Genomic DNA, 20474 nt, shown 5'->3' on the forward strand with positions numbered 1-20474 from the left:
ATAAAAGAAAGAATCCTAATGAAGTGGGGTAGGTGAACTGGTCTGCATCAGCATGGTCGGGGAGCTAATTAAAAGTGCAGACACTTGGCCCCAGGCTGGACTTCCATGTCAGAACTGCTGGGGCTGGAACTCAGGAATCTGCAAACTCCCAGCTGTGATAATGCAAGTTAAGCAACTACTATGCTAAGAAATCATAGCTGACTCCGTTAGGAAGTAGTGAATTCATGATTTAATTTTGTAATAAAAACAATGCAAAAAAAGAGAAAGAAACGAAAGTAGATTAAAGTCCGCAGTCCCATCAGTACCAAATATACCAGTAGTTGTTTGCATTTCAACATATGGGCAGCGTGTTTTACTTATCACCACTGTGGTTTTTTAAATAAACATGTATATGGTGTCTCCAAATAAAAAAATTTTATTCGCAAGCTAGTAATTATCACAAGAATTTAAATATTATCCTGGTGCCACTTTTACACATAATTTGCCTAACAAATTTCAAGCTTCGCTATGTCAGCAGAATCAAATGTAGGTGACGCAGTAAGCATGCATCTGTATTTTAACACATTTTCACAGACATGCTGTCTTCCTTCCTGAAGTTTTGCTCAGCACCCTCAGACGTTTCACCACCTGAAAACAGTTTCCATTGAATTTATCATTGTGGGGAGTGAATTTCCACTGTGGAAACATTTTCAGTTTGCAGAATTGAAATAGCCACATGTGTGTTTACTTATCACTGAGCCTAAGTTGGCAGCCACTTTGGCCCCGGGGACACACAAGTCCAAGTCCACTGCCAGCTCGCCCAGCAGCCCTGATATACCCAGGCGGGCGTTACAGCTCTAACAGTGGGTCCTGTGATAGCATTGGGCAGATATTCTGCTAGTATTGAAAATACCGCACAAGGCATTCACTCTGGTTTCTTGACTAATTCCATCACATGCTCTACAATCTAGCCAATGGAAAAAAACTGTTTTCTGAACAAAGTTTCTGTCTCCATGTCTTTGGGAAAGCACTGTTTCTCTATATGTGGATACTACTTAATCCTGGTGGAATTACGCATGGCATTTTTTCTCTGACGTTCTCTCATTCTCATCCTTTACTCTCTCAACTCCCAACAAGCGTGAAAGGAATGCTGGAATTAAAGCATCAGTACTCAGTGACCTCTTGCGGAACCAGGAGCTGAAAATGTTGACAAGGAGCTTTTCAATGAAAGGATCAGGCTGGCATCACCTGAACCAGATCTATCGTAGCATCTCCGAAGTGGTACAGCTGGATATTTGAGCCTCCTGACAGATGAGCCTCCGCATGACGTGAAGCACACGTCACTCCTTTTAGGCATCTGAACTGATCAGAAAAGGCGAACCTGCGTGTAGTGAATCCTGAGAGTTAGTTCTATGTGTGAGAAACACCAACAACCTCAGACACGTGGATGATACCATTCTAATGGCAGAAGATGAAGAGGAATGAAAGAGCCTCTTGATGCGTAAAGGAGGGTAAAGGAGGAGAGTGAGAGAGCTGGCTTAAGATCAACTATTGAAAAAATTAAGATCACGGCATCCGGCCCCATTAACTCACGGCAAATAGAGGGGGAGAAGGTGAAAGTAGTGACAGATTTTCTCTTCTTGGCTCCAAAATCACTGTGGATGGTGGCTGCAGCCATGAAATCGGAAGACGTTTGTTTCTTGACAGGGGAGGTATGACAAACCTAGACAGAGCGTTGAAAAGCAGAGATATTACTCTGCCATCAAAGGTCCATATGGCCGAGGCCATGGTCTTCCCGGGAGAAGGCAATGGCACCCCACGCCAGTACTCTTGCCTGGAGAATCCCAGGGACGGCAGAGCCTGGTGGGCTGCAGTCCATGGGGTCGCACAGAGTCGGACACGACTGAGCGACTTAGCAGCAGCAGCAGCATGGTCTTCCCAGTGGTCAGGTACAGTTGTGAGAGCTGGACCATAAAGAAGGCGGAGAGCCGAAGAATTGATGCTTTTGAACTGTGGTGCTGGAGGAGACAGGAGAGTCCCTTGGACAGCAGGGAGATTAAACTGGTCAATCTTAAGGGAAGTCAACCCCGAATACTCATTGGAAGGACTGATGCTGAAGCTGAAACACCAGTATTTTGGTCTTCTGATGCGAACAGCTGACTCATTGCTGTGAAAGACTGAGGGCTGAAGGAGAAGAGGATGAGATGGCTGGATGGCATCATCGACAATGGACATGAACTTGGGCAAGCTTCTGGAGATGATGAGAGACAGGAAGGCCTAATGTGCCACAGTCCGTGGGGTCGCAAAGAGTTGGACACGACTGGGTGACTCAACAACAACAGTGAGACATAGGGGAGCCCGTCATGCGCCATCGTGAGGAAGCAAACTCCAGAAAGCAGAACATTCCGCAGGACCACTCATCTCGGTCTGACAAATCAATGGCATGAAACAAACCCAAGCAGGGGCTAGGGTGGGTGGGGGTGGGAGGCCACTCCAGTAAAGGTGACCCAAGAGACTCAACCATCCCGCACGGTGTGTGAAGCTTGACTGAATCCTGAATAGGACAAACCAGCATCAGGAGGCCATTTTTGAGACAATTGGGGGAAACCGATTATGGATTGGATATTAGATAAAACCACAGAATTACTGCTCCTTTTGTTATGTCTGATAACAGCATTGTGATTCTGTGAGAAAAATGTCTCCATGTCTTAGAGATGCGTACAGAGTATGGCGGGGACACAGCATGTTTCAAGCCATGAGTTTCATTTCACTTTAAAGTTTAAATCCTTTATAAAATGATTTGTCTTAAAATACTTAAAGTATTTCCATCAAGAAGATAATTTCTAACCCTTCCCTGGCGGCCCCGTGGTTAATGCTCCATGCTTCCAGAGCAAGGGATGTGATTGACTCTTGGCTTGGAAACTAAGATCCCACATGCTGGGCAGTGTGCCCCAAAAAAGGAAAGAATAAAATAAGTAATAATCATAGTATGTAAAGATAATTGGTGAATCTGGGAGATGTGCATAGAGGTGTCCATTATACTCGTGTTTTACATTTTGAATTTTTTTGTTCAAAACAGTTTAGATCTAAAAAATGATATCTGAACCATCCTTTAAGGATTACCTAGTGTTTTCTCGAAGGTGGAAGTGATTTATTCTTGCTCAGCTCACAAGGCCTCTCTTTTGAACGTCATCTGCGTACCCTGCTTGTTGTGACTTGCGTGTACGTCTCTCGTCTTACCGTCCCTCAAGAACAGACATCTTCCTTGTTTCATCTCTGTGTCTTTGCTGCGCCTGACACAGAATGCAGTTTCTGTGACTATGTGAACACAAGAATATGGTTTCTAAGAGCCAGCACTGTTAAGTGGAGGGGATGATATACACAAGATGAACTACATTCAGGTTGAGCTTTCCTGAACAGGAGACTCGAAAATTTTCAGTTCACGTTCTTTGGCCTCTTTTTAGATCAGAGTCATGCATTGGAGAAGGAAATGGCAACCCACTCCAGTACTCTTCCTGGGAGAATCCCAGGGTTGGCGGAGCCTGGTGGGCTGCCGTCTATGGGATCGCACAGAGTCCGACACGACTGAAGCGACTTAGCAGCAGCAGCAGCAGCAGCAGCATAAGCCCATCGTTGTATTCTTCTCATCTAGGAAACGGGCGTTGCACTAGAGGATTCATGGAGGGGAGCAGGACTTGGAATGCTTAGAAGCTGGCAAATACTCCGTAAGGATGCAAGGAACTCACCCAAAATGAGCCCTGGCTCTGCTCATAGGCTCACCTGTCCCACCTTGAAGTGGCCCCTCACGTCTGTCAGGTGAAGTCACAGAGTTGAGATTTTGGCCAAGAACATGGCAAAACTTCCAGATACCAGACTTAGGAACCAGTCAGAGGTAGGTGGAAGGCTGTCCCCACAGCGCACTAGCTCAGCTGGGCTTTAAGTCATCTGTAGAAAGAGGGCGGCGCTGCCCGTTTCACAGTTACTAAAGAAACCGTGATTGGTAGTTATTCGTATACGTGGAATAATAGTGAAGTATTTATAAACACCTACTTTATGTGCCACGCACTGTTCTAAGATGTGCCAGTAGCATGGAATAACTCATCTAATCCTTACAGCAATGTTAAGCAACTTTCGCAAGGACACAGAGGTTGAGCAGAGCAAGACTGGGGTTCAGACCTCTGCATTCTTGTCTTCGGTGCGCTGTGGTCTCTCTCAAACACAACAGTATTCCTGGGGTGTCTGGCTCAGTATCTGCCACAGGAAGGCCACTTAACACATGAGAGTACCTGCTATTTAAAAGATCTTTTTATTGCAAGGCATGCGGGATCTTAGTTCCCCAACTAGGGATCGAACCCAGGCCCCCTGCCTTGGAAGCAGAGTCTTACCCACTGGGCCGCCAGGGAAGTCCCTGTACCTGCTCTTTAAAAGAGTAAACCAGAGCCACAACGTTGTACTTTTTGTACCTCAACTTTTTATTTATTTTTTTTTTAATTTTTACTTTATTTTACTTTACAATACTATATTGGTTTTGCCATACATTGACATGAATCCACCACGGGTGTACATGCATTCCCAAACATGAACCCCCCTCCCACCTCCCTCCCCATAACATCTCTCTGGGTCATCACTGTGCACCAGCCCCAAGCATGCTGTATCCTGCGTCGGACATAGACTGGCGATTCGATTCTTACATGATAGTATACATGTTACAATACCATTCTCCCAAATCATCCCACCCTCTCCCTCTCCCTCTGAGTCCAAAAGTCCGTTATACCCATCTGTGTCTTTTTTGCTGTCTTGCATACAGGGTCATCATTGCCATCTTTCTAAATTCCATATATGTGTGTTAGTATACTGTATTGGTGTTTTTCTTTCTGGCTTACTTCACTCTGTATAATCGGCTCCAGTTTCATCCATCTCATCAGAACTGATTCAAATGTATTCTTTTTAACGGCTGAGTAATACTCCATTGTGTATATGTACCACAGGTTTCTGATCCATTCATCTGCTGATGGACATCTAGGTTGTTTCCATGTCCTGGCTATTATAAACAGTGCTGCGATGAACATTGGGGTACATGTGTCTCTTTCAATTCTGGTTTCCTCGGTGTGTATGCCCAGCAGTGGGATTGCTGGGTCATATGGCAGTTCTATTTGCAATATTTTAAGGAATCTCCACACTGTTCTCCATAGTGGCTGTACTAGTTTGCATTCCCACCAACAGTGTAGGAGGGCTCCCTTTTCTCCACACCCCTTCCAGCATTTATTGCTTGCAGACTTTTGGATCGCAGCCATTCTGACTGGTGTGAAATGGTACCTCATTGTGGTTTTGATTTGCATTTCTCTAATAATGAGTGATGTTGAGCATCTTTTCATGTGTTTGTTAGCCATCTGTATGTCTTCTTTGGAGAAATGTCTATTTAGTTCTTTGGCCCATTTTTTGATTGGGTCATTTATTTTTCTGGAATTGAGCTGCATAAGTTGCTTGTATATTTTTGAGATTAGTTGTTTGTCAGTTGCTTCATTTGCTATTATTTTCTCCCATTCAGAAGGCTGTCTTTTCACCTTGCTTATATTTTCCTTTGTTGTGCAGAAGCTTTTAATTTTAATTAGATCCCATTTGTTTATTTTTGCTTTTATTTCCAGTATTCTGGGAGGGGGGTCATAGAGGATCCTGCTGTGATTTATGTTGGAGAGTGTTTTGCCTATGTTCTCCTCTAGGAGTTTTATAGTTTCTGGTCTTATGTTTAGATCTTTAACCCATTTTGAGTTTATTTTTGTGTGCGGTGTTAGAAAGGGATCTAGTTTCATTCTTAAAAATATGGAACGCTTCACGAATTTGCGTGTCATCCTTGCGCAGGGGCCACGCTAATCTTCTCTGTATCGTTCCAATTTTAGTATATGTGCTGCCGAAGCGAGCACTGTACCTCAACTTTTTAAAATTAAAAAAGTAAACCAGTGTCAAACTGAGTTTTCTGTCTTACCACCACGTGCATTCCAGGGTTGACTTCGTATAATAGAAGGTATTTTCCCACTACGTCCACCTCCTGCCTCTCAGATAACCTGCTTCTGGAGCAGCCAGTGCAGTGGAGGGACTCAGAGCGATCAGCACTTCTGGGGCCACGCGGTGACCTGCCATGCACATTGGCCTCTGACCACCCAGGCCCTCAACCCTAGGAAAGGTCAGGGACCTCAGGGGGCCCCAGGCCAGCTCAGAGCACCGCGAGGCTCTCCTCTGTCACCCAGTTCATCCTCCAGTCACGATTTAGTTAGTACCCTGTCTGCTCCGGTTCTTTCATCTGCTTTGGTCTGCATAACAACCGTATGACTTACGTACAGGCCCTGGGCCCTTGACCTTTATAAAACATAGGTAGCTGCACCCTGTGTCCACATTACCAAACACTTTCCCTGTGTTGGATTTGGACTTGAGCACGCCAGCTGATGAATGAACTGCCACCTGCATGCCAACAGCTCCGTCTTGTCCAGATTAGCACTTTCATAGTGTTTGCACAACTGTGTCCATGTTTTGGTGCCTTTTCCCCTAATTTTACACAAATGGACAAATAGTCATTGAAATTACACCTGTAATTGTGGGTGAGTGCATCATTAAAAGACATCTGTGAAAGGCTAAAAATAGACCAAGTTTTTCCAAATAGGCAAGACATAATTGACAGGTTATCAGTATTTATTTTAAAACATGCTAAAAAAAATGGTGTTCCCTCATGCCAGGTCTGGGATGAAGGAAGCCCACAGACAGGGTAGTGCAAGCAGAAAAGTGCACTGAAACCCGGTTTAATTCTGCAGAAACGAACTGCCTCCTCAGCCCCAAAGTCTATTGTTTGGCTTTTTCGGCATTCACCTTTGAGTATGTTTTTTTAAAAAGTCTTTATATGTGAAAATGAGGAATGGTTTCATACTTCCCCATTTTATAGGTGAGGAGACTGAGTCTAGAAGATGAGATGATTTGCCCAGGTTCACCCAGCCAATTGGTCACTTGCTTGGACCACCCACTTCCCCTGGACCCGGGAGGAGGGAGACTGCTACGCCAGGCTCTCCCTGGAATTCCACACCTCCCCTCTCCATCAGCACTCAGACGGCTTTTCCTCTGGGCTGGAGGGCTTGAGAGGCGGGTTCAGTCCCCACAGAGATGAAGATGAGGTGTCAGAACTCGAACTGTGAGCCCTGGTGATAGAGCCCCAGGCAGGGCACCCATGCACCCTTTCTGGGCAGGGAGGTCGGGGGCAGAACAGGCTGAGAGCCCCTCCAGCCCCTGACTCTGCCACCTTCAGTGTGATCTTAGCAAGTCACCTGGCCACTCCATCCTCAGCAGTGAAATGAGAATGACTGTAGCCACCCTACGGATGCTCTGTGCTATGCCGAGTCACTTCAGTCGTGTCAGACTCTGTGCCACCCTATGGACTGTAGTCTCCCAGGTTCCTCTGTCCACAGGATTCACCAGGCAAGAATACTGGAGTGGGTTGCCATGCCCTTCTCTAGGGGATCTTCCCAACCCAGGGATGGAGCCTGCGTCTCTTGTGTCTCCTGCATTGGCAGGCGGGTTCTTTACCACTAGCGCCACCTGGGAAACAAACATGAATATCCAGTAAATCATATCTGTCAAGTCCTTTCAACCTGTGAAATGCTGGCAACTGTAAATAAAAGGTTTTAAGGTTGAGGCTGTGTTTCAGGCTACAAGCATCTCCCCTGGGGCCCACATTGACCTCCCTGCTCCGGTAAAGGTCTGCACGGGGGTCTAACCTAGTCCAAATAAACAAGCATGAGCCCCCTCCCCAGCCTTCCCCTTCTCTTGCTACTCCCCCACCCTCTCTGCACTACACACACACACATAGCAAACACACGGTTGCTCTGTCATGAACACACACAGGGGCACGTGTGCGCACTCTCACACTTACACGTATACCCTTCTCCTATCAATCAGTCCTTCACTGCTGGAAGGAGGCCAGTATCCCCTGAGTGCAGCAAAGCCCCCTGAAGCTCCTGGGACCTACACACGTTGCCTAGGGCTTCTGCATGGACCCTGCGTTCCCTGGCTCCACCCAGCCTGAAACTGCTAAAATATCACAGCAGGGTGGCAACCTGAGCACCGGATGGGTCGCTGCTCGTCACATGCCCTCCTGATTGACTTGGGCTCCCGTCAGAGCCCCTGGGGTGGAGGGACCCTAGAGAACCTATGTGTTTACAAAACCCATGGAAAACCATCTTCATACACACTGCTAAGGAACTGAAGGACAAGGAAGCGTAAGTAGTGGTGATTTAATCTGAGGAATTGTATTGATACTTCTTGTCAACTTATGTGGATGTTCAGTTCTGTTGTTTAAGTGGAGAGAAAGGTTTGCACAGAAAGTTTAAAACTGGTGGCAATAGGGTTGACCAGACAGGGTTGGTCATTGCGCAGGCGCAGAACCTGATGTCCATGTAGGGAAAATTCTAGAAGCTGCTGCCCGCCGACCCTTCGTTGAGCCAGGAGGCTGGAAGAAGGAGGAAAAGCCTGAGACCCAGGGAGTTGTTCCCCAGTGCTGGGGCTCACCCTGGTGCAGGTCTCACACCCTCTCTGGTGCTGAGCAAGGCATTCCCATCTTTTTTCATTTTTCTGCTTGTAGCAATAAGATATGCTTGCTGTTAAAGAATTCAAGGAACATATAAAATCATAAGAAAGCAGTTAAAAAGTCACATGAGGCTCTGTTATTTGAGATAAACTATATTAACATTTTAGGAAATATCTTTTTGGAGCCCTACTTTGCATCAACACTCCCACACACACAGTTTTTTAAATTTGCTTTTTCTTTCTGTTGGAGGTTGGGGATGGGGGTGTTCTACCTCCTTTTCTGTCTCTACCTCCCCCGCCAATAACCAAAGTAAACATCTTGCTGTTTATCCTCCCAAACCCAACCCTAACCCTAACCCTATACAGCGGTTTCTTGTCTCATTCTTTTGCTTTTCCGAATATGGGTAAACCTCACCCGCTTCGTTGTATCCTGCCTTTCTCACCTAGCAATATGTTGTAGAAGTTCCTCTTAGCCTCACTGTAAAGATCTAGCACATTCTTTTTAATAGATGTATCACATTTTAGAGACTTTTAAAGTCCAGCTTTACAGTTGGTGAGCAGTTACGAAGTTTTTATGTTCTGTTTTTTGTTGCTCCAACTATTGCTGCAATAAAGCACATATATCTTATACATTCATATATAATGATGTCTTATTACACCGTGAGATTCTTGTAAATCGAAAAAATGTATATTTTTTCGTGTTAATAGAACTTGAAAGATTGCTTTCTAAAAGTTTGGTAATATCAGCTCTGGGATTTCTTTGGAAGGAATGATGCTAAAGCTGAAACTCCAGTCCTTTGGCCACCTCATGCGAAGAATTGACTCATTGGAAAAGACTTTGATGCTGGGAGGGATTGGGGGCAGGAGAAGGGGACGACAGAGGATGAGATGGCTGGATGGCATCACTGACTTGATGGACGTGAATCTGAGTGAACTCCGGGAGTTGGTGATGGACAGGGAAGCCTGGCGTGCTGCGATTCATGGGGTCGCAAAGAGTCAGACACAACTGAGCGACTGAACTGAACTGAATATTTTATTTGTTCAATAAATGTTTATTAAACACTTATTCCATGCCAGGCACTGTTTTGGTAATTTAGATTTAACAATGTATAATACAAAAATCCAAGTCTTCATAAAGTGTTCAACCTAGAAATGGAGTGAGAAAGAACAATGAAATAACAATAATAAATATTTTTGTACCAGAAATGTAAGAAACACAATTTTCCCTTTATCATCAACAATTGGTATTACCATTCCTTGTATTTATTTCCCAGTCTTATTGACGTAATATAGTCTTTCCTTGATACTCTGATTTGCATTTTCCAATTGGGAAGTAATTTTAGCATTTTCACATGCCTATTTAGTGATTCACATTTCTGTTGGACGGATTGCCTATTTGTAATTTTACTAATTTTTCTATTGAGTAGATTATATGCTAATCCCATACTCCTTGTCAATTTTCATGAGCTCTGTGCACGTTATAAATAGACATTTGTCTGCCGTGCGCTTTGCACGTCTTTTCCCCGATCTATCGCTCATCTGCTGGCTTCATGACGGTTTCCTCCAGCGTATAGTGCCTTTAGCATCTATGAGTTTGCCTTTTGGTTGTGAGTGTGCCCTTCATTCTCTCTCAGCTTCCCGCTCTCCTATCTTGGTTCATCGTCATCTCCAGCTCTGAATCACATGTTGCTGTGGCTGTTATTTTTGTTGTTGTTCAGTCACTAAGTCACATCTAATTCTTTTGCAACCTCATGGACTGCAGCCTTCCAGGTTCCTCTGTCCATTGGAGTCCCCAGGCAAGAATCCTGGACTGGGTCTCCATCTCCTTCCTCAGGGGATCTTCCCGGCCCAGGGATCCAGCCTGCATCTCCTCTGGCTCCTGCACTGGCAGGTGGACTCTTTACCACTGAGCCACCAGGGAAGTCTGGGTCATACGTATCAGATTCCTAATTTTTCTTCCAAATCTTTAATTTAAAGAATTTTTAATATATTTTTTCAGTACGCCTGGAACTTATTTTTAACGTGGTGTGAGATTGGGGTCCAGTTGCACTTTCTTCTAAGTAGATAGATGTCTTCTCAATACCTTTTATTAAAATAAACCCTCAGCTCTCCGCTGAATTAAAATGCCACTGTTTCCGTATGTACAGGAATCTGTTTGCGTGCTAATTGTTATGTTTCACTGGTGAGACAGCTATTCCTATACCACTTTCATGCTATTTTGATTATACTCTCCTTTTTCATAATTTTAAAGCTGGTATAAAACTTTATTTGGTCTTAGAAACTTTCAGATAATTTTATCCAATTAAAAAATCATACTTATTATTGAAAGTACTTTTAATGTCTGTTGGGAACAAGAAATAAGCCATAATCAAGCAAGAAAAGAAATGAAAATAATTACAAAACAGTATAATGTAAACCTTAATTGCAATGAATTTGAAAAGTAAGGGAAATCAAAGATCTCTTATAAATCATACAAATTATCAAAATGGTGTAAGAAGGAGGAAAAATAGCAAGAGGCAAATTCCTGTAGAAAAAATTGAAAATTTATTTAAAGATCTATTATTTAAAATCCTAGGAACAGAGGACTTACCAGCTGAGTTCCGTTTAGCCTTTAAAGAACAGATAGCCCCAATGTTATTAAATCACTCAAGATTATAGGAAAAAAGATGTAGAGCTCCCTGGTATGTTAGGAAGCCAGCATCATCTTAATGTTAATTCCTCATAGACTAATCACGCTTGGGAATATAGATTTTCATTCAAAATATAATATTAACAAATAGGGTCTAACCGTGAATCAAAAATCAAAAAGACTAAAGTCCTGTAACCTAATAGCTTTTACTCCAGAGTGCAAGGGTGTTTCAGCAGAAAAAAAATTATCAACATAAGTCATTACATCAACAAATTAAAGAAGAAAAACTACTATATTAATAGATATTAAATAGGTACCTGGTGAAATTCAGCAGCCCTTACAAGTACAAACCTACTATCCCTTATCCACTATGTGGATACTGAAACATCTCTGAAAACTGAAATGTTGACCTGTCACTTTGCCACTATATTTCATTTAATGTTAAAGGTGATCTAAACTAACAAAAGAGACTACTTAAATACAAGTAAATACAAAAAGGGGGCTTTGCTGGTGGCTCGGCGGTGTATAATCCGCCTGTAATGCGGGAGACCCAGGTTCAATCCCTGGGTCAGGAAGATCCCCTGAAGGAGGGCATGGCAACCCACTCCAGTATTCCTGCCTGGAGAATCCCATGGACAGAGGAGCCTGGCGGGCTACTGTCCACGGGGTCACAGAGAGTGAGACACGACTGAAGCAACTGAGCAGGCACGCACACAGACGCAAGGAGAAAAGTGTTATTCTTTAACAATGTGAAGTTTCAGAACTGTTTACATTATTAGTAACTAAAACCAATTAGTAATTAGTTTCCATTATTATTACTACTAATAACTAGTAATTATTATAGTACTAATAAAATTAGTACTATATTACTAATGTAGTTTACAAATGTTCTTTATGAGAAATATACTGAAAAACAATACTTGGGGGTTATTTGTTACTATAGTTCTCCATCCATCATTCACAATTATTATAGTCTTTTCTTTTTTCAAGATGATTTTGAAGAGAAATAATACGAGGTGCGTGCTTTTGACTCTGAAAGAAATGCTTTACGGTGTTTCTTTGAGTCTAAGACACCGCTGCTCGGAGGGGTAGCGTTTATGTTTCACTAAGAGAGGGGGGAAATGCTGCTAATCACCTGTGAATCACCATTAACTGTAAGACACTGAGACGCGGGAAAAGGGGTGCGCCTTGGCACACGGTGTATATTTCCAGGGGCAGTCAGGAACCCCGTCACCCACACACCCTTCAGACAAGAGCCCTTTCCTCCATAAGCACCTGCCTGGTGGGGGCGGGCCGGCTGTGAGCTGGAGCGTGATGGTCTAGGGTCAGCCCAGGCTCCAAAACTGGCTCTCTGTGTCTGACCAGGGACCAGCTATTTACCATCTCAGACCTCCCACTTGCACTCATTCTGGAGATCTGAAGGATGATATGAGATAGGTGAAGTTCTTGGGCAACAGTAAGCTCTCCCCGCACAGCTGCCCCTGGAGTGAGGGTGTTGGTGACGTGGTGGGGAGGCTGGGGCCTTCCCCACATCTGTCGCTGAAGTCTCTTTATTCAAGAAAAATCTCGATCACATTTCGTTCGCCTCCAGAGAACTTTCCCCGATATTACTGAGAAGAGGACCTTGGGTGCCTACGGGGCTCACTGTGCTGTAAACTACAGCATCTCCTCTGAAAACCTGAGCTGGAAAGAACCTCAGAAGGTTCTCAGGGTCCACGAGAGGGGATGTGATCTTCCCAAGTGAAGACTGAAACCCAGACCATCAGATGCGCTGGTCACCTCTTTCTAGATAGCAAGGCTCCTGCCCCCAGGGCCTGGGATCTACCCCAGCAGGTTTCTGGCACTTTCCTCAGACCAGAGCATCTCTGAGTCCTAAACCCAGGCGTCCCTCCTCTCTGGGCCACCTCTTCCGGCTCTTGGAAAAAGATGCAAACAAGCTTAGCCCGCCCAAACCCCTTCTGAACCCATGTTCTGACTTTGACCTCCACGCTCCCCACTACTGCCTCTCTACCTTTGAAATCGGCCCCCGGAAAGGGTTTGGGGGTTCTCTTGTGCACAGAGGTTCTGAAAACTTACACCGCTGATCTGCTGCGTGCTGTCTGACAGGATGGGAGTGGTGAGCAGCAAAAGACAGGTCAAGGAGAAGGGTAGGAGTGGATGGAGTCCTGTGAAGACCAGCACCCAGAGCAAAGAGCCCCCACCACTGCCGCCCCTGGTGAGTGACCTGGGTGCCCAGCTGGAGAGGGCGGGCGACGGGAGCACAGAGCCTACCTGTGCGGCTCCAGGGCTGCTGCCTGTCTCCAGCCAGGGCCAGCACCATCTCTAGATAACTCAGGGCTCCGACACACAGGCCCCCTCCCACGGCCACCCTGGCTCAAGTCGTGGTGGTGATGTAGTATAAAATTAAACAGCCAGGTTGTTGAGTCAAAATTTATTAGCTGTGTGCTTCAAAGCAGGTTGCTTACCTCCCCTAAGCCTCAGTGTCTGCATCTGTAAAATGGGTACAGTCAGAATGCCTTTCTGATGGGGCTGTGACCATATGCAGTATACATACGGGTATAGAAGGCGCACTGCCTTTAGCGCAGGACCAGGCCTGATGGGCCCACCTGTTAATTCTTAGCCAGTTTTCAGTGGGCAAGGGCAGCCTTAAGAGAAAAGGAAATTAAAAAATGTCAGCTTGAAAAGAGGCAATCGAGGGAGTCTGGAGCATTCAGCACCATCTGCTGTCCCCATCCCATGGGTGGAGGAGGCCGGTGGGCTGCAGTCCACAGGGTCGCTAAGAGTCGGACACGACTGAGCGACTTCACTTTCACTTTTCACTTTCATGCACTGGAGAAGGAAGTGGCACCCCACTCCAGTGTTCTTGCCTGGAGAATCCCAGGGACGGGGGAGCCTGGTGGGCTGCCGTCTGTGGGGTCGCACAGAGTAGGACACGACTGAAGTCACTTAGCAGCAGCAGCAGCTGCCCCATCCCTGCCCAGAAGTTGCTGGAGATCATTGTCCCCTCCTGGTCTGCTCACGAAGCACCATTTGATGGTACCATCCCCAAAGATGCACTTTTAGACAACTATTCCTGCCTCCTCCTGCCTGGCCACCTACTCCCTTTTTATTTGGGGCAGCTGGGAGTCATGCCTGGATCCCCCACTCCAGATCTCTCTACCGCCATCAGCATATCCGTCTGGCCATTGCTTTACTCTGATAGTGACCTGAAGCAGTTGGGAGAGAGGGGATTGCTAATCCCATTTTCTAGAGAAATCTTCTCCATCTATGTCCCAATTTAGTGCAGGGCTTGGCAAATAACGAAATGTTTGTTGAATGAACGAATGATTCACTGGGCAAACTCTGACTTAAATTGAATTTGTTACTTGCTGATAAGTATTAGAGTTTGGGATGTTTTTAACTTTTTAAAAGAAGTCACATAATGTATATTAATTATGGGAAAAAATTATAAATACTCATTTGTCCCACTGCCCAATGATATCGGGATTTTCACTTCAGAGCTCCTGCCTCCAGACCCCTTTCCTGTGTGTTATTTATGTGTTTATATTTTCAGTGGAACCACGCAATACATGCCGTTTTGCAAAATGCTACTTCAAAATTGTGTTCAATAAACATAGAATACAAAAGGAATGTTTGTAACACATACATCAAGTTGAAAATAAGAACAAAATGAACACCCAGCACAGCACCCCCTCAGCCTCAGAAGCAGAAAGTGGCCAGTGAGACTGTCTGCTGCCCCCGTCCTTCCTGTAACCTCGGGTCTCACTGACCTGAGTGTTTATCATTTCTTAGCTTCACTTTTTCGGGATCACATATGTATGCATTTCTGTACACTATTCAGTTTGATTTTGCCCTTTGAATCAGATGGCACATATTCGTCTGAGATGTGGGAACTTTTTTTTTTTAATGTTAATTTATTGGTTTATTTTTGGCTGTGCTGGGTCTTTGTTGCTGCTCAGGCTCTTCCCTAGTTGTCTTGCACAAGCTTCTCACGGTGGTGACCGCTCTTATTTCAGAGCACAGGTCCTAGGGCACGTGGGCTCGGTGGTTGTGGCACACGGGCTTAGTTGCTCCTCGGCACGTGCGATCTTCCCAGATCAGGGATCGAACCCACGTCTCCTGCACTGGCAGATGAATTCTTTACCACTGAGCCACCAGGGAAGCCCGGAGACCTGGGTTTCTGACCTCTGTTACATATGTGGGTTTTATCCACGTGAATGTGCGGGACTATAGCCGCAAACTCCCAGAGTTGTCCAGAATTTCACTGCATGACTTTCCAACCAGTCTGTCTATTTGTCTGTCTTTGGTCAAAGAGTGATTTCCACACTTCAGCAATTTTTATTTAATTTTTTGGGGGCTAGGAGCATTCCTGTATAAAACTTTCTCTACAGGGTATATATCTGGGAATACATCCGTCGAGTTTTAGCGAAATATGCTTTTAAAATAATTTTCCTTGAGAACAAATACTGTTTTGCAACTTCATCTTTTAAAGCAGAGCCAGGCTTTTAACCTGGCTGAGGATCCAGTTCCCCGCCCCCAATTCCACAGCTGCTTCTTACGAAGTTGGGGCATCCCCATGTACCCCTCCTCCAACCCTGTGTGTGGTCTGGCAGATGGTGGGGGGGCGGTAATGGGGGTTGGTGCTGGCACCTGGGGAGTTTCAGCCGCTCATGTAGAGTTTAACTGTGCAGCTCGGGCTCCCCCAGGCCCTCCAGCTGGCAGCCTCACCCCACAGGGCCCCACCCAGACCTCAGGGTGTGAACTAATATAGAGCGCCTGCATTTCCGCTCTAGGTTGTGTTTAACCACCTGGCTCCCCCACCTCCTGACACCACGCACCCAGATCAAGGTAAGAAGGGGCTGCAGCCGAGCGCCCCCTGGCCACGTCCTCTGGGCCCCCGCTTCGTGAGGCTGGAACAGGGGCTAAGGTGGGAGCAGCTGCCTGGAGAAGAGAAGCCCTCGAGGGTTGGAGAGAAGTCTGGAGGGAGGCTGAGTGAGGTGCCCCAGGTTTCACCTGTCAAAGGGGATCTCTCCAGGAGTCTAACCACCAGCTCCCTCAGTATCTGAGCCTCAGTCTTTGTAAAAGACTTTATAAACGAATACCAAAAGAGTTACCGCAAATACAGACAGCATCATCAAACTCAGGCTTTCAAAGATTCCAGCACCCAGCTTCCAAGGGTGAGGGCCGATGTTCTGCATCCCAGCCCCTGCTCTGTCCCACACCTGGAAGCCCCATCGTGTTTCCCAGCCCACTTTTAAAGGCCCCCCGCCAACCTTCTAACCACCCCCAGCCTCCACTTCAGTCTGATGGGAGGGACTGAGGAGACGACATAATGAATTATGTCCTCGGCGGTCCTGCGTCAGCTCAGACTCGGGCAGGGGGCTCACAGGGTGGGGCTTCCAGGAGCAATCCACCCCAGCATCCTCATCACCCACCTGCACCCAGCACCTGGGGTCCTCAGGCTTCCTGCAGTCACACGACTGCACCAAGCAAGCAGCCCAGAGCCCAGCTCTGCCCCAGGACTGCGGAGGACGCCAAACTAATTACGACATGGCTCTTCCCCTGAGGGAGCTCAGAGTCTGCCTACTCTAAAGGGCTGGAGCCCAGTTAGGGGCCTCGCCTGGTGCCTGGTGTTTCTTATCCTGCTGAGGACACAATGAATAACCTTGTGGGGTGGGGGGTGTGGGTCCTTCACTTCCTGCTGGGGAGTTTGCACCTCCAGGAAGAAAGCTCAGGGGAAAGAAATAAAGCAACAGCCTTCGGCACACGTATTCCAGCCCCTCCTTCCCGGCAGAGTGGGGTGAATAGCCAGGCTTTGGTGACAAAGCTGAGTCATCTACTCCCAGGGAAGATAAGTGGTCTCCAGGTGACCTTTTCCTGGAGGGGTCTTGGCTTCCCACAGCTGTGCAGAGTAGTGGTCACTGGAAAAATCCTAAGCCAAGCTCCGGAGCCCCCTCCCCACCTCTGCTGTGGGACCACCAACTTGTCTGGGTACTGTCAGGCTGAGCGCTGTGACCAAGCCCCGGGCACAGTCACAGGTCAAAGTTACAGCTGCCATGTCCTGAGACCACCACTGCCCTTGGAACAGAGGTGGCGAGGGCAGGAGGGGAGGCTCACGGCCTATAAGGGCTGAGAGATCCGCCCACGCTGGTCCCAGACTTGGGTCTGCAGCCCTCAGGTCCACGAAGCTCATCTCCCTAGACCCTCGGGACTCTCCCAGCCCCTACCGCGGCTCTCGCGGCCACGTCTAACCTGTTCCCTTTAGAGAATCACTTCGTGGTGGCCCTGTATGACTATAAGGCCACGAACGACCGGGACCTGCAGATGCTGAGGGGGGAGAAGCTGCAGATCCTGAAGGAGTAAGTGTCCAGGACCCCGTCCCTGCCGCTGCAGGACCCCCTCCCCTCTGCCCACCCTGACACCCCACAGCTGCCTCCTGAATAACTTCTCCGGTGCCCTGCCCCCTCACCCAGCCCAGTCACCCAGCACTTTCTTAAACTTGACCCAATCACCTTTCCTCCATGCACTTTTTAAAAGTCTTCCTGGTGAGGTGGTTCCTATTCACTACCTCCTGCTCTGCTGTCAAAATCCTATCCTTCCTTCAAAACCCTCCTCTAATGTCACCTCCTCCATGCAGCCCGCCTGACACCCACAGTGCCTGCCTGACTGCCCCATCACAGCTCTGGGTTGGAGTCAGTTGTGTCCAGATTTATCCCGGATTTCTGCTCAGAAACTCCTCCAAAGTCGATACTCTGCTTCAAACACCGTGCTTGTCCTGTGCAGCCTGGGAGCTGCTTTTGTTCTCGAAGTCCTATGAGGGCCTCCAGCCAAGAGCAGAATGGCTCTTGGTTCGTCCTTTCTTAGCCGCCCTTCTTTTTTCTGTCTTTCCCATCCAGTGCAAACTTACTCCCTAAACTCTAAAAGTGTCCCGTTAATTGAGAGGAGGCTGCTCACTAGAAGACTGGGCGCCTCTTGGGTGAACCAGGCTGTGTAGATACACCTCCCCTGGAGGCCGCATTGTCCCCTTCTTCCCTGGAAGGAAGCTTGCAAGTTGGAAATGACCTGGACACCTCAGGGACTGAGCCACTGGCCCCCGTCCCTTCTCTCCACTCGACTGTCTGCCTCTCGAGTTTTCTGCCTGAGATGCTGCTGTGGGCTGTGAGCTACCCAGGGAGAGGCCCGCGAGAGTCACTGCCCGTTCTGTTTCTCCTTCCTTCCTAGAACTGGAGACTGGTGGTTGGCCAAGTCTCTCATCACGGGAAGAGAAGGCTACGTGCCCAGCAACTTTGTGGCCCGGGTAGAGACGCTGGAAGTGGAAAAGTAGGTGGACAGACAGCCCCGCAGGTGTGCTGGCTGCTCTGTTCCAGGCAGGACGGAGCCAGAAAGCAGCTAAAAAGCAGAGCAGGGTGTGAACCCAGCGTGGAGGGCACAGGACGGGGGTGGGGACTTGGAGTCGCTGGGAAAGGCTTGTCTAAAATCCCAGACAGCGTTTAAACGTCACCAGGGAGCCTACGCACGCCTCCCATCTGTGAAGTGAGAGCTGCCCATTTCCTGGCTAACCTGATAGGGACGCCCTTAACCAGCCAGCCTCCTCCCCTGCCTCCAGGGGGCAGGACTCAGGGCTCACACCTCAGGGGACTCACAGGATGGGGGCCTTACAGGAGAGCCTGGGCACAATATCCTCATCACTCACAAGCACACGGCACCAGCCACGGCCTCAGGCATTAGAGCCCCGAGCAACCAGGGCCAGAGCCCGGCTCTGCCCAGGACTGGGGAGGATGCCAAACCGACTACGACACGGCCCCTCCCCTGAAGGAGCTCAGAGTCTGTCACATTCCTGAGCTGGAACAGGCTAGCAGCCTCGCCCGGTGTGCCCGTCCAGTGATGCTCACCCTCGGGAGGGCTCCTTGCCCAGCACGCCCAGTCCTTTCCTTGGACCAGGGTGAGGCTAGGGCAGGTCCACCTCAACCAGCCACGCTCAAGGAGCACTGGAGACCGACCGCAGGGAGGGTGGGCTGTAGGGGAAGGTATCGGGTGCATTTACCCAGAGCAAAATTAACGAAGGGCACCAAACTCCATTCTCATTACTTGTCAAGGAAACACCATGTCCATTGCTGACAGGAGGGAAAGGGACTGAGGGGATTTCATGTATCAAGATACGGGGGTTTCAGCTCAGGGTCAGGTTCGCAACAGGAACACACTGTATCTCAAGGGGGAAGGGGCTTGGGTGACAAGATCCCCAGGAACATGGCCACACTCAGCTCTGCCTGCCTTTGTGCTTTTCCTTTCCAGGTGGTTCTTTAGATCCATTTGCCGGAGAGATGCCGAGAGGCAGCTTCTGGCTCCAGTCAATAAGGCTGGCGCCTTTCTTATTAGAGAGAGTGAAACCAGCAAAGGTAACCCTGGGGCCCTGCTGCCCTCGCCATGCAGCCGGGGACCCCCACCTATGGCCTTCCTTTTGGGAGTTGGGTGGGGGGCAGGAGAGGTGCCAGCCAGGAGAATCTGATAGCTTCCACCTGGGAGTCCCCGCCACATCAGGCCAGCCAGGACAGCCCATGAGTATCCAGTATTTGACCTTGAGGCTGTGCACACGGACAGCTCTCCCAAGACCCGGGAGAAATGCAGGCAACACAGGTGGGGGATCGGGGAGGGAGTCAGAGAGCTGCTCCAGCCACTGAGGGCCGGTCTCACACCGCCTTGGCCAGGGGGAGCGCTGAGGCTGGGGGTGGGGGGGGGGGCGGAAAGGCGGGTGACCCATCCGGAATCAAAGGATTCGAAAGAATCTTTAGAGATCATCTCAGTCAGAGGCTGTGACTCAGACACTTGCAAGAGCCTGGGAGGCATCGGAAGTTTGGGGCACAGCCTGTGATACAAAAGAAGCGGGTAGTGATCATGAGAACTGGGGGGACTCCCAGATTTAAACCCAATGACCGAGGGGAGTGTTTCTGCCCCCACTCTTGGTCACCGGGCTTTCTCTTTCTGTCGTTAGTTTTCTGTCTTTCCTTCTTAAAGTGCTTTTGGCTATCAAGTATAAAACACATCTAAAAATTGCATAAATTATGAACAAGAGCAGAATTATAAATAATAAGTATAATAATTATAAATATAAATAATTATAGTATTAAAGTATTATAGTATTATAAATATAAATGAGTATAATAATTATAAATAATAAGTAAACATCTGTGTAACCACAAGAGCAAGAATATTCCAGATGCCCAGAGCCCCTCTCACTGCCCCACTGGTTCCCCTTCCTGATTCACCTTCCCACCCGCAGAGAAGCCACCGCTATCCTGACTTT

The 20474-nt window shown here is 47.6% G+C and overlaps 1 protein-coding gene and 1 non-coding gene across 5 annotated transcripts in view; one reads left to right on the forward strand and one right to left on the reverse strand.

Annotated features, from left to right (window-relative positions):
- The window catches only part of BLK (BLK proto-oncogene, Src family tyrosine kinase), a 54117-nt gene that overhangs the window by 21582 nt on the left and 12061 nt on the right, over positions 1–20474 (forward strand). For 2 of the 4 annotated variants that reach the window (XM_069574187.1, XM_069574188.1), the window contains exons 2-6: positions 13280–13388; positions 15967–16021; positions 17439–17532; positions 18395–18493; positions 19466–19569. In XM_069574187.1, coding sequence (XP_069430288.1) covers positions 13281–13388; positions 15967–16021; positions 17439–17532; positions 18395–18493; positions 19466–19569 — 460 coding nt within the window. In that variant the 5' untranslated portion in view covers position 13280. Of the gene's footprint in view, positions 1–7855; positions 8238–13279; positions 13389–15966; positions 16022–17438; positions 17533–18394; positions 18494–19465; positions 19570–20474 lie in introns of those variants that run through there. The other 2 variants (XM_069574186.1, XM_069574189.1) reach the window with 2 other exon arrangements.
- Positions 5794–5900, reverse strand: LOC138434778 (U6 spliceosomal RNA). The gene has a single exon (XR_011254857.1). It is a non-coding gene; the product is annotated as a U6 spliceosomal RNA (small nuclear RNA).

The sequence above is a fragment of the Ovis canadensis genome, chromosome 2 (genome assembly GCF_042477335.2).
Source record: "Ovis canadensis isolate MfBH-ARS-UI-01 breed Bighorn chromosome 2, ARS-UI_OviCan_v2, whole genome shotgun sequence".
Lineage (NCBI taxonomy): Eukaryota > Metazoa > Chordata > Mammalia > Artiodactyla > Bovidae > Ovis > Ovis canadensis.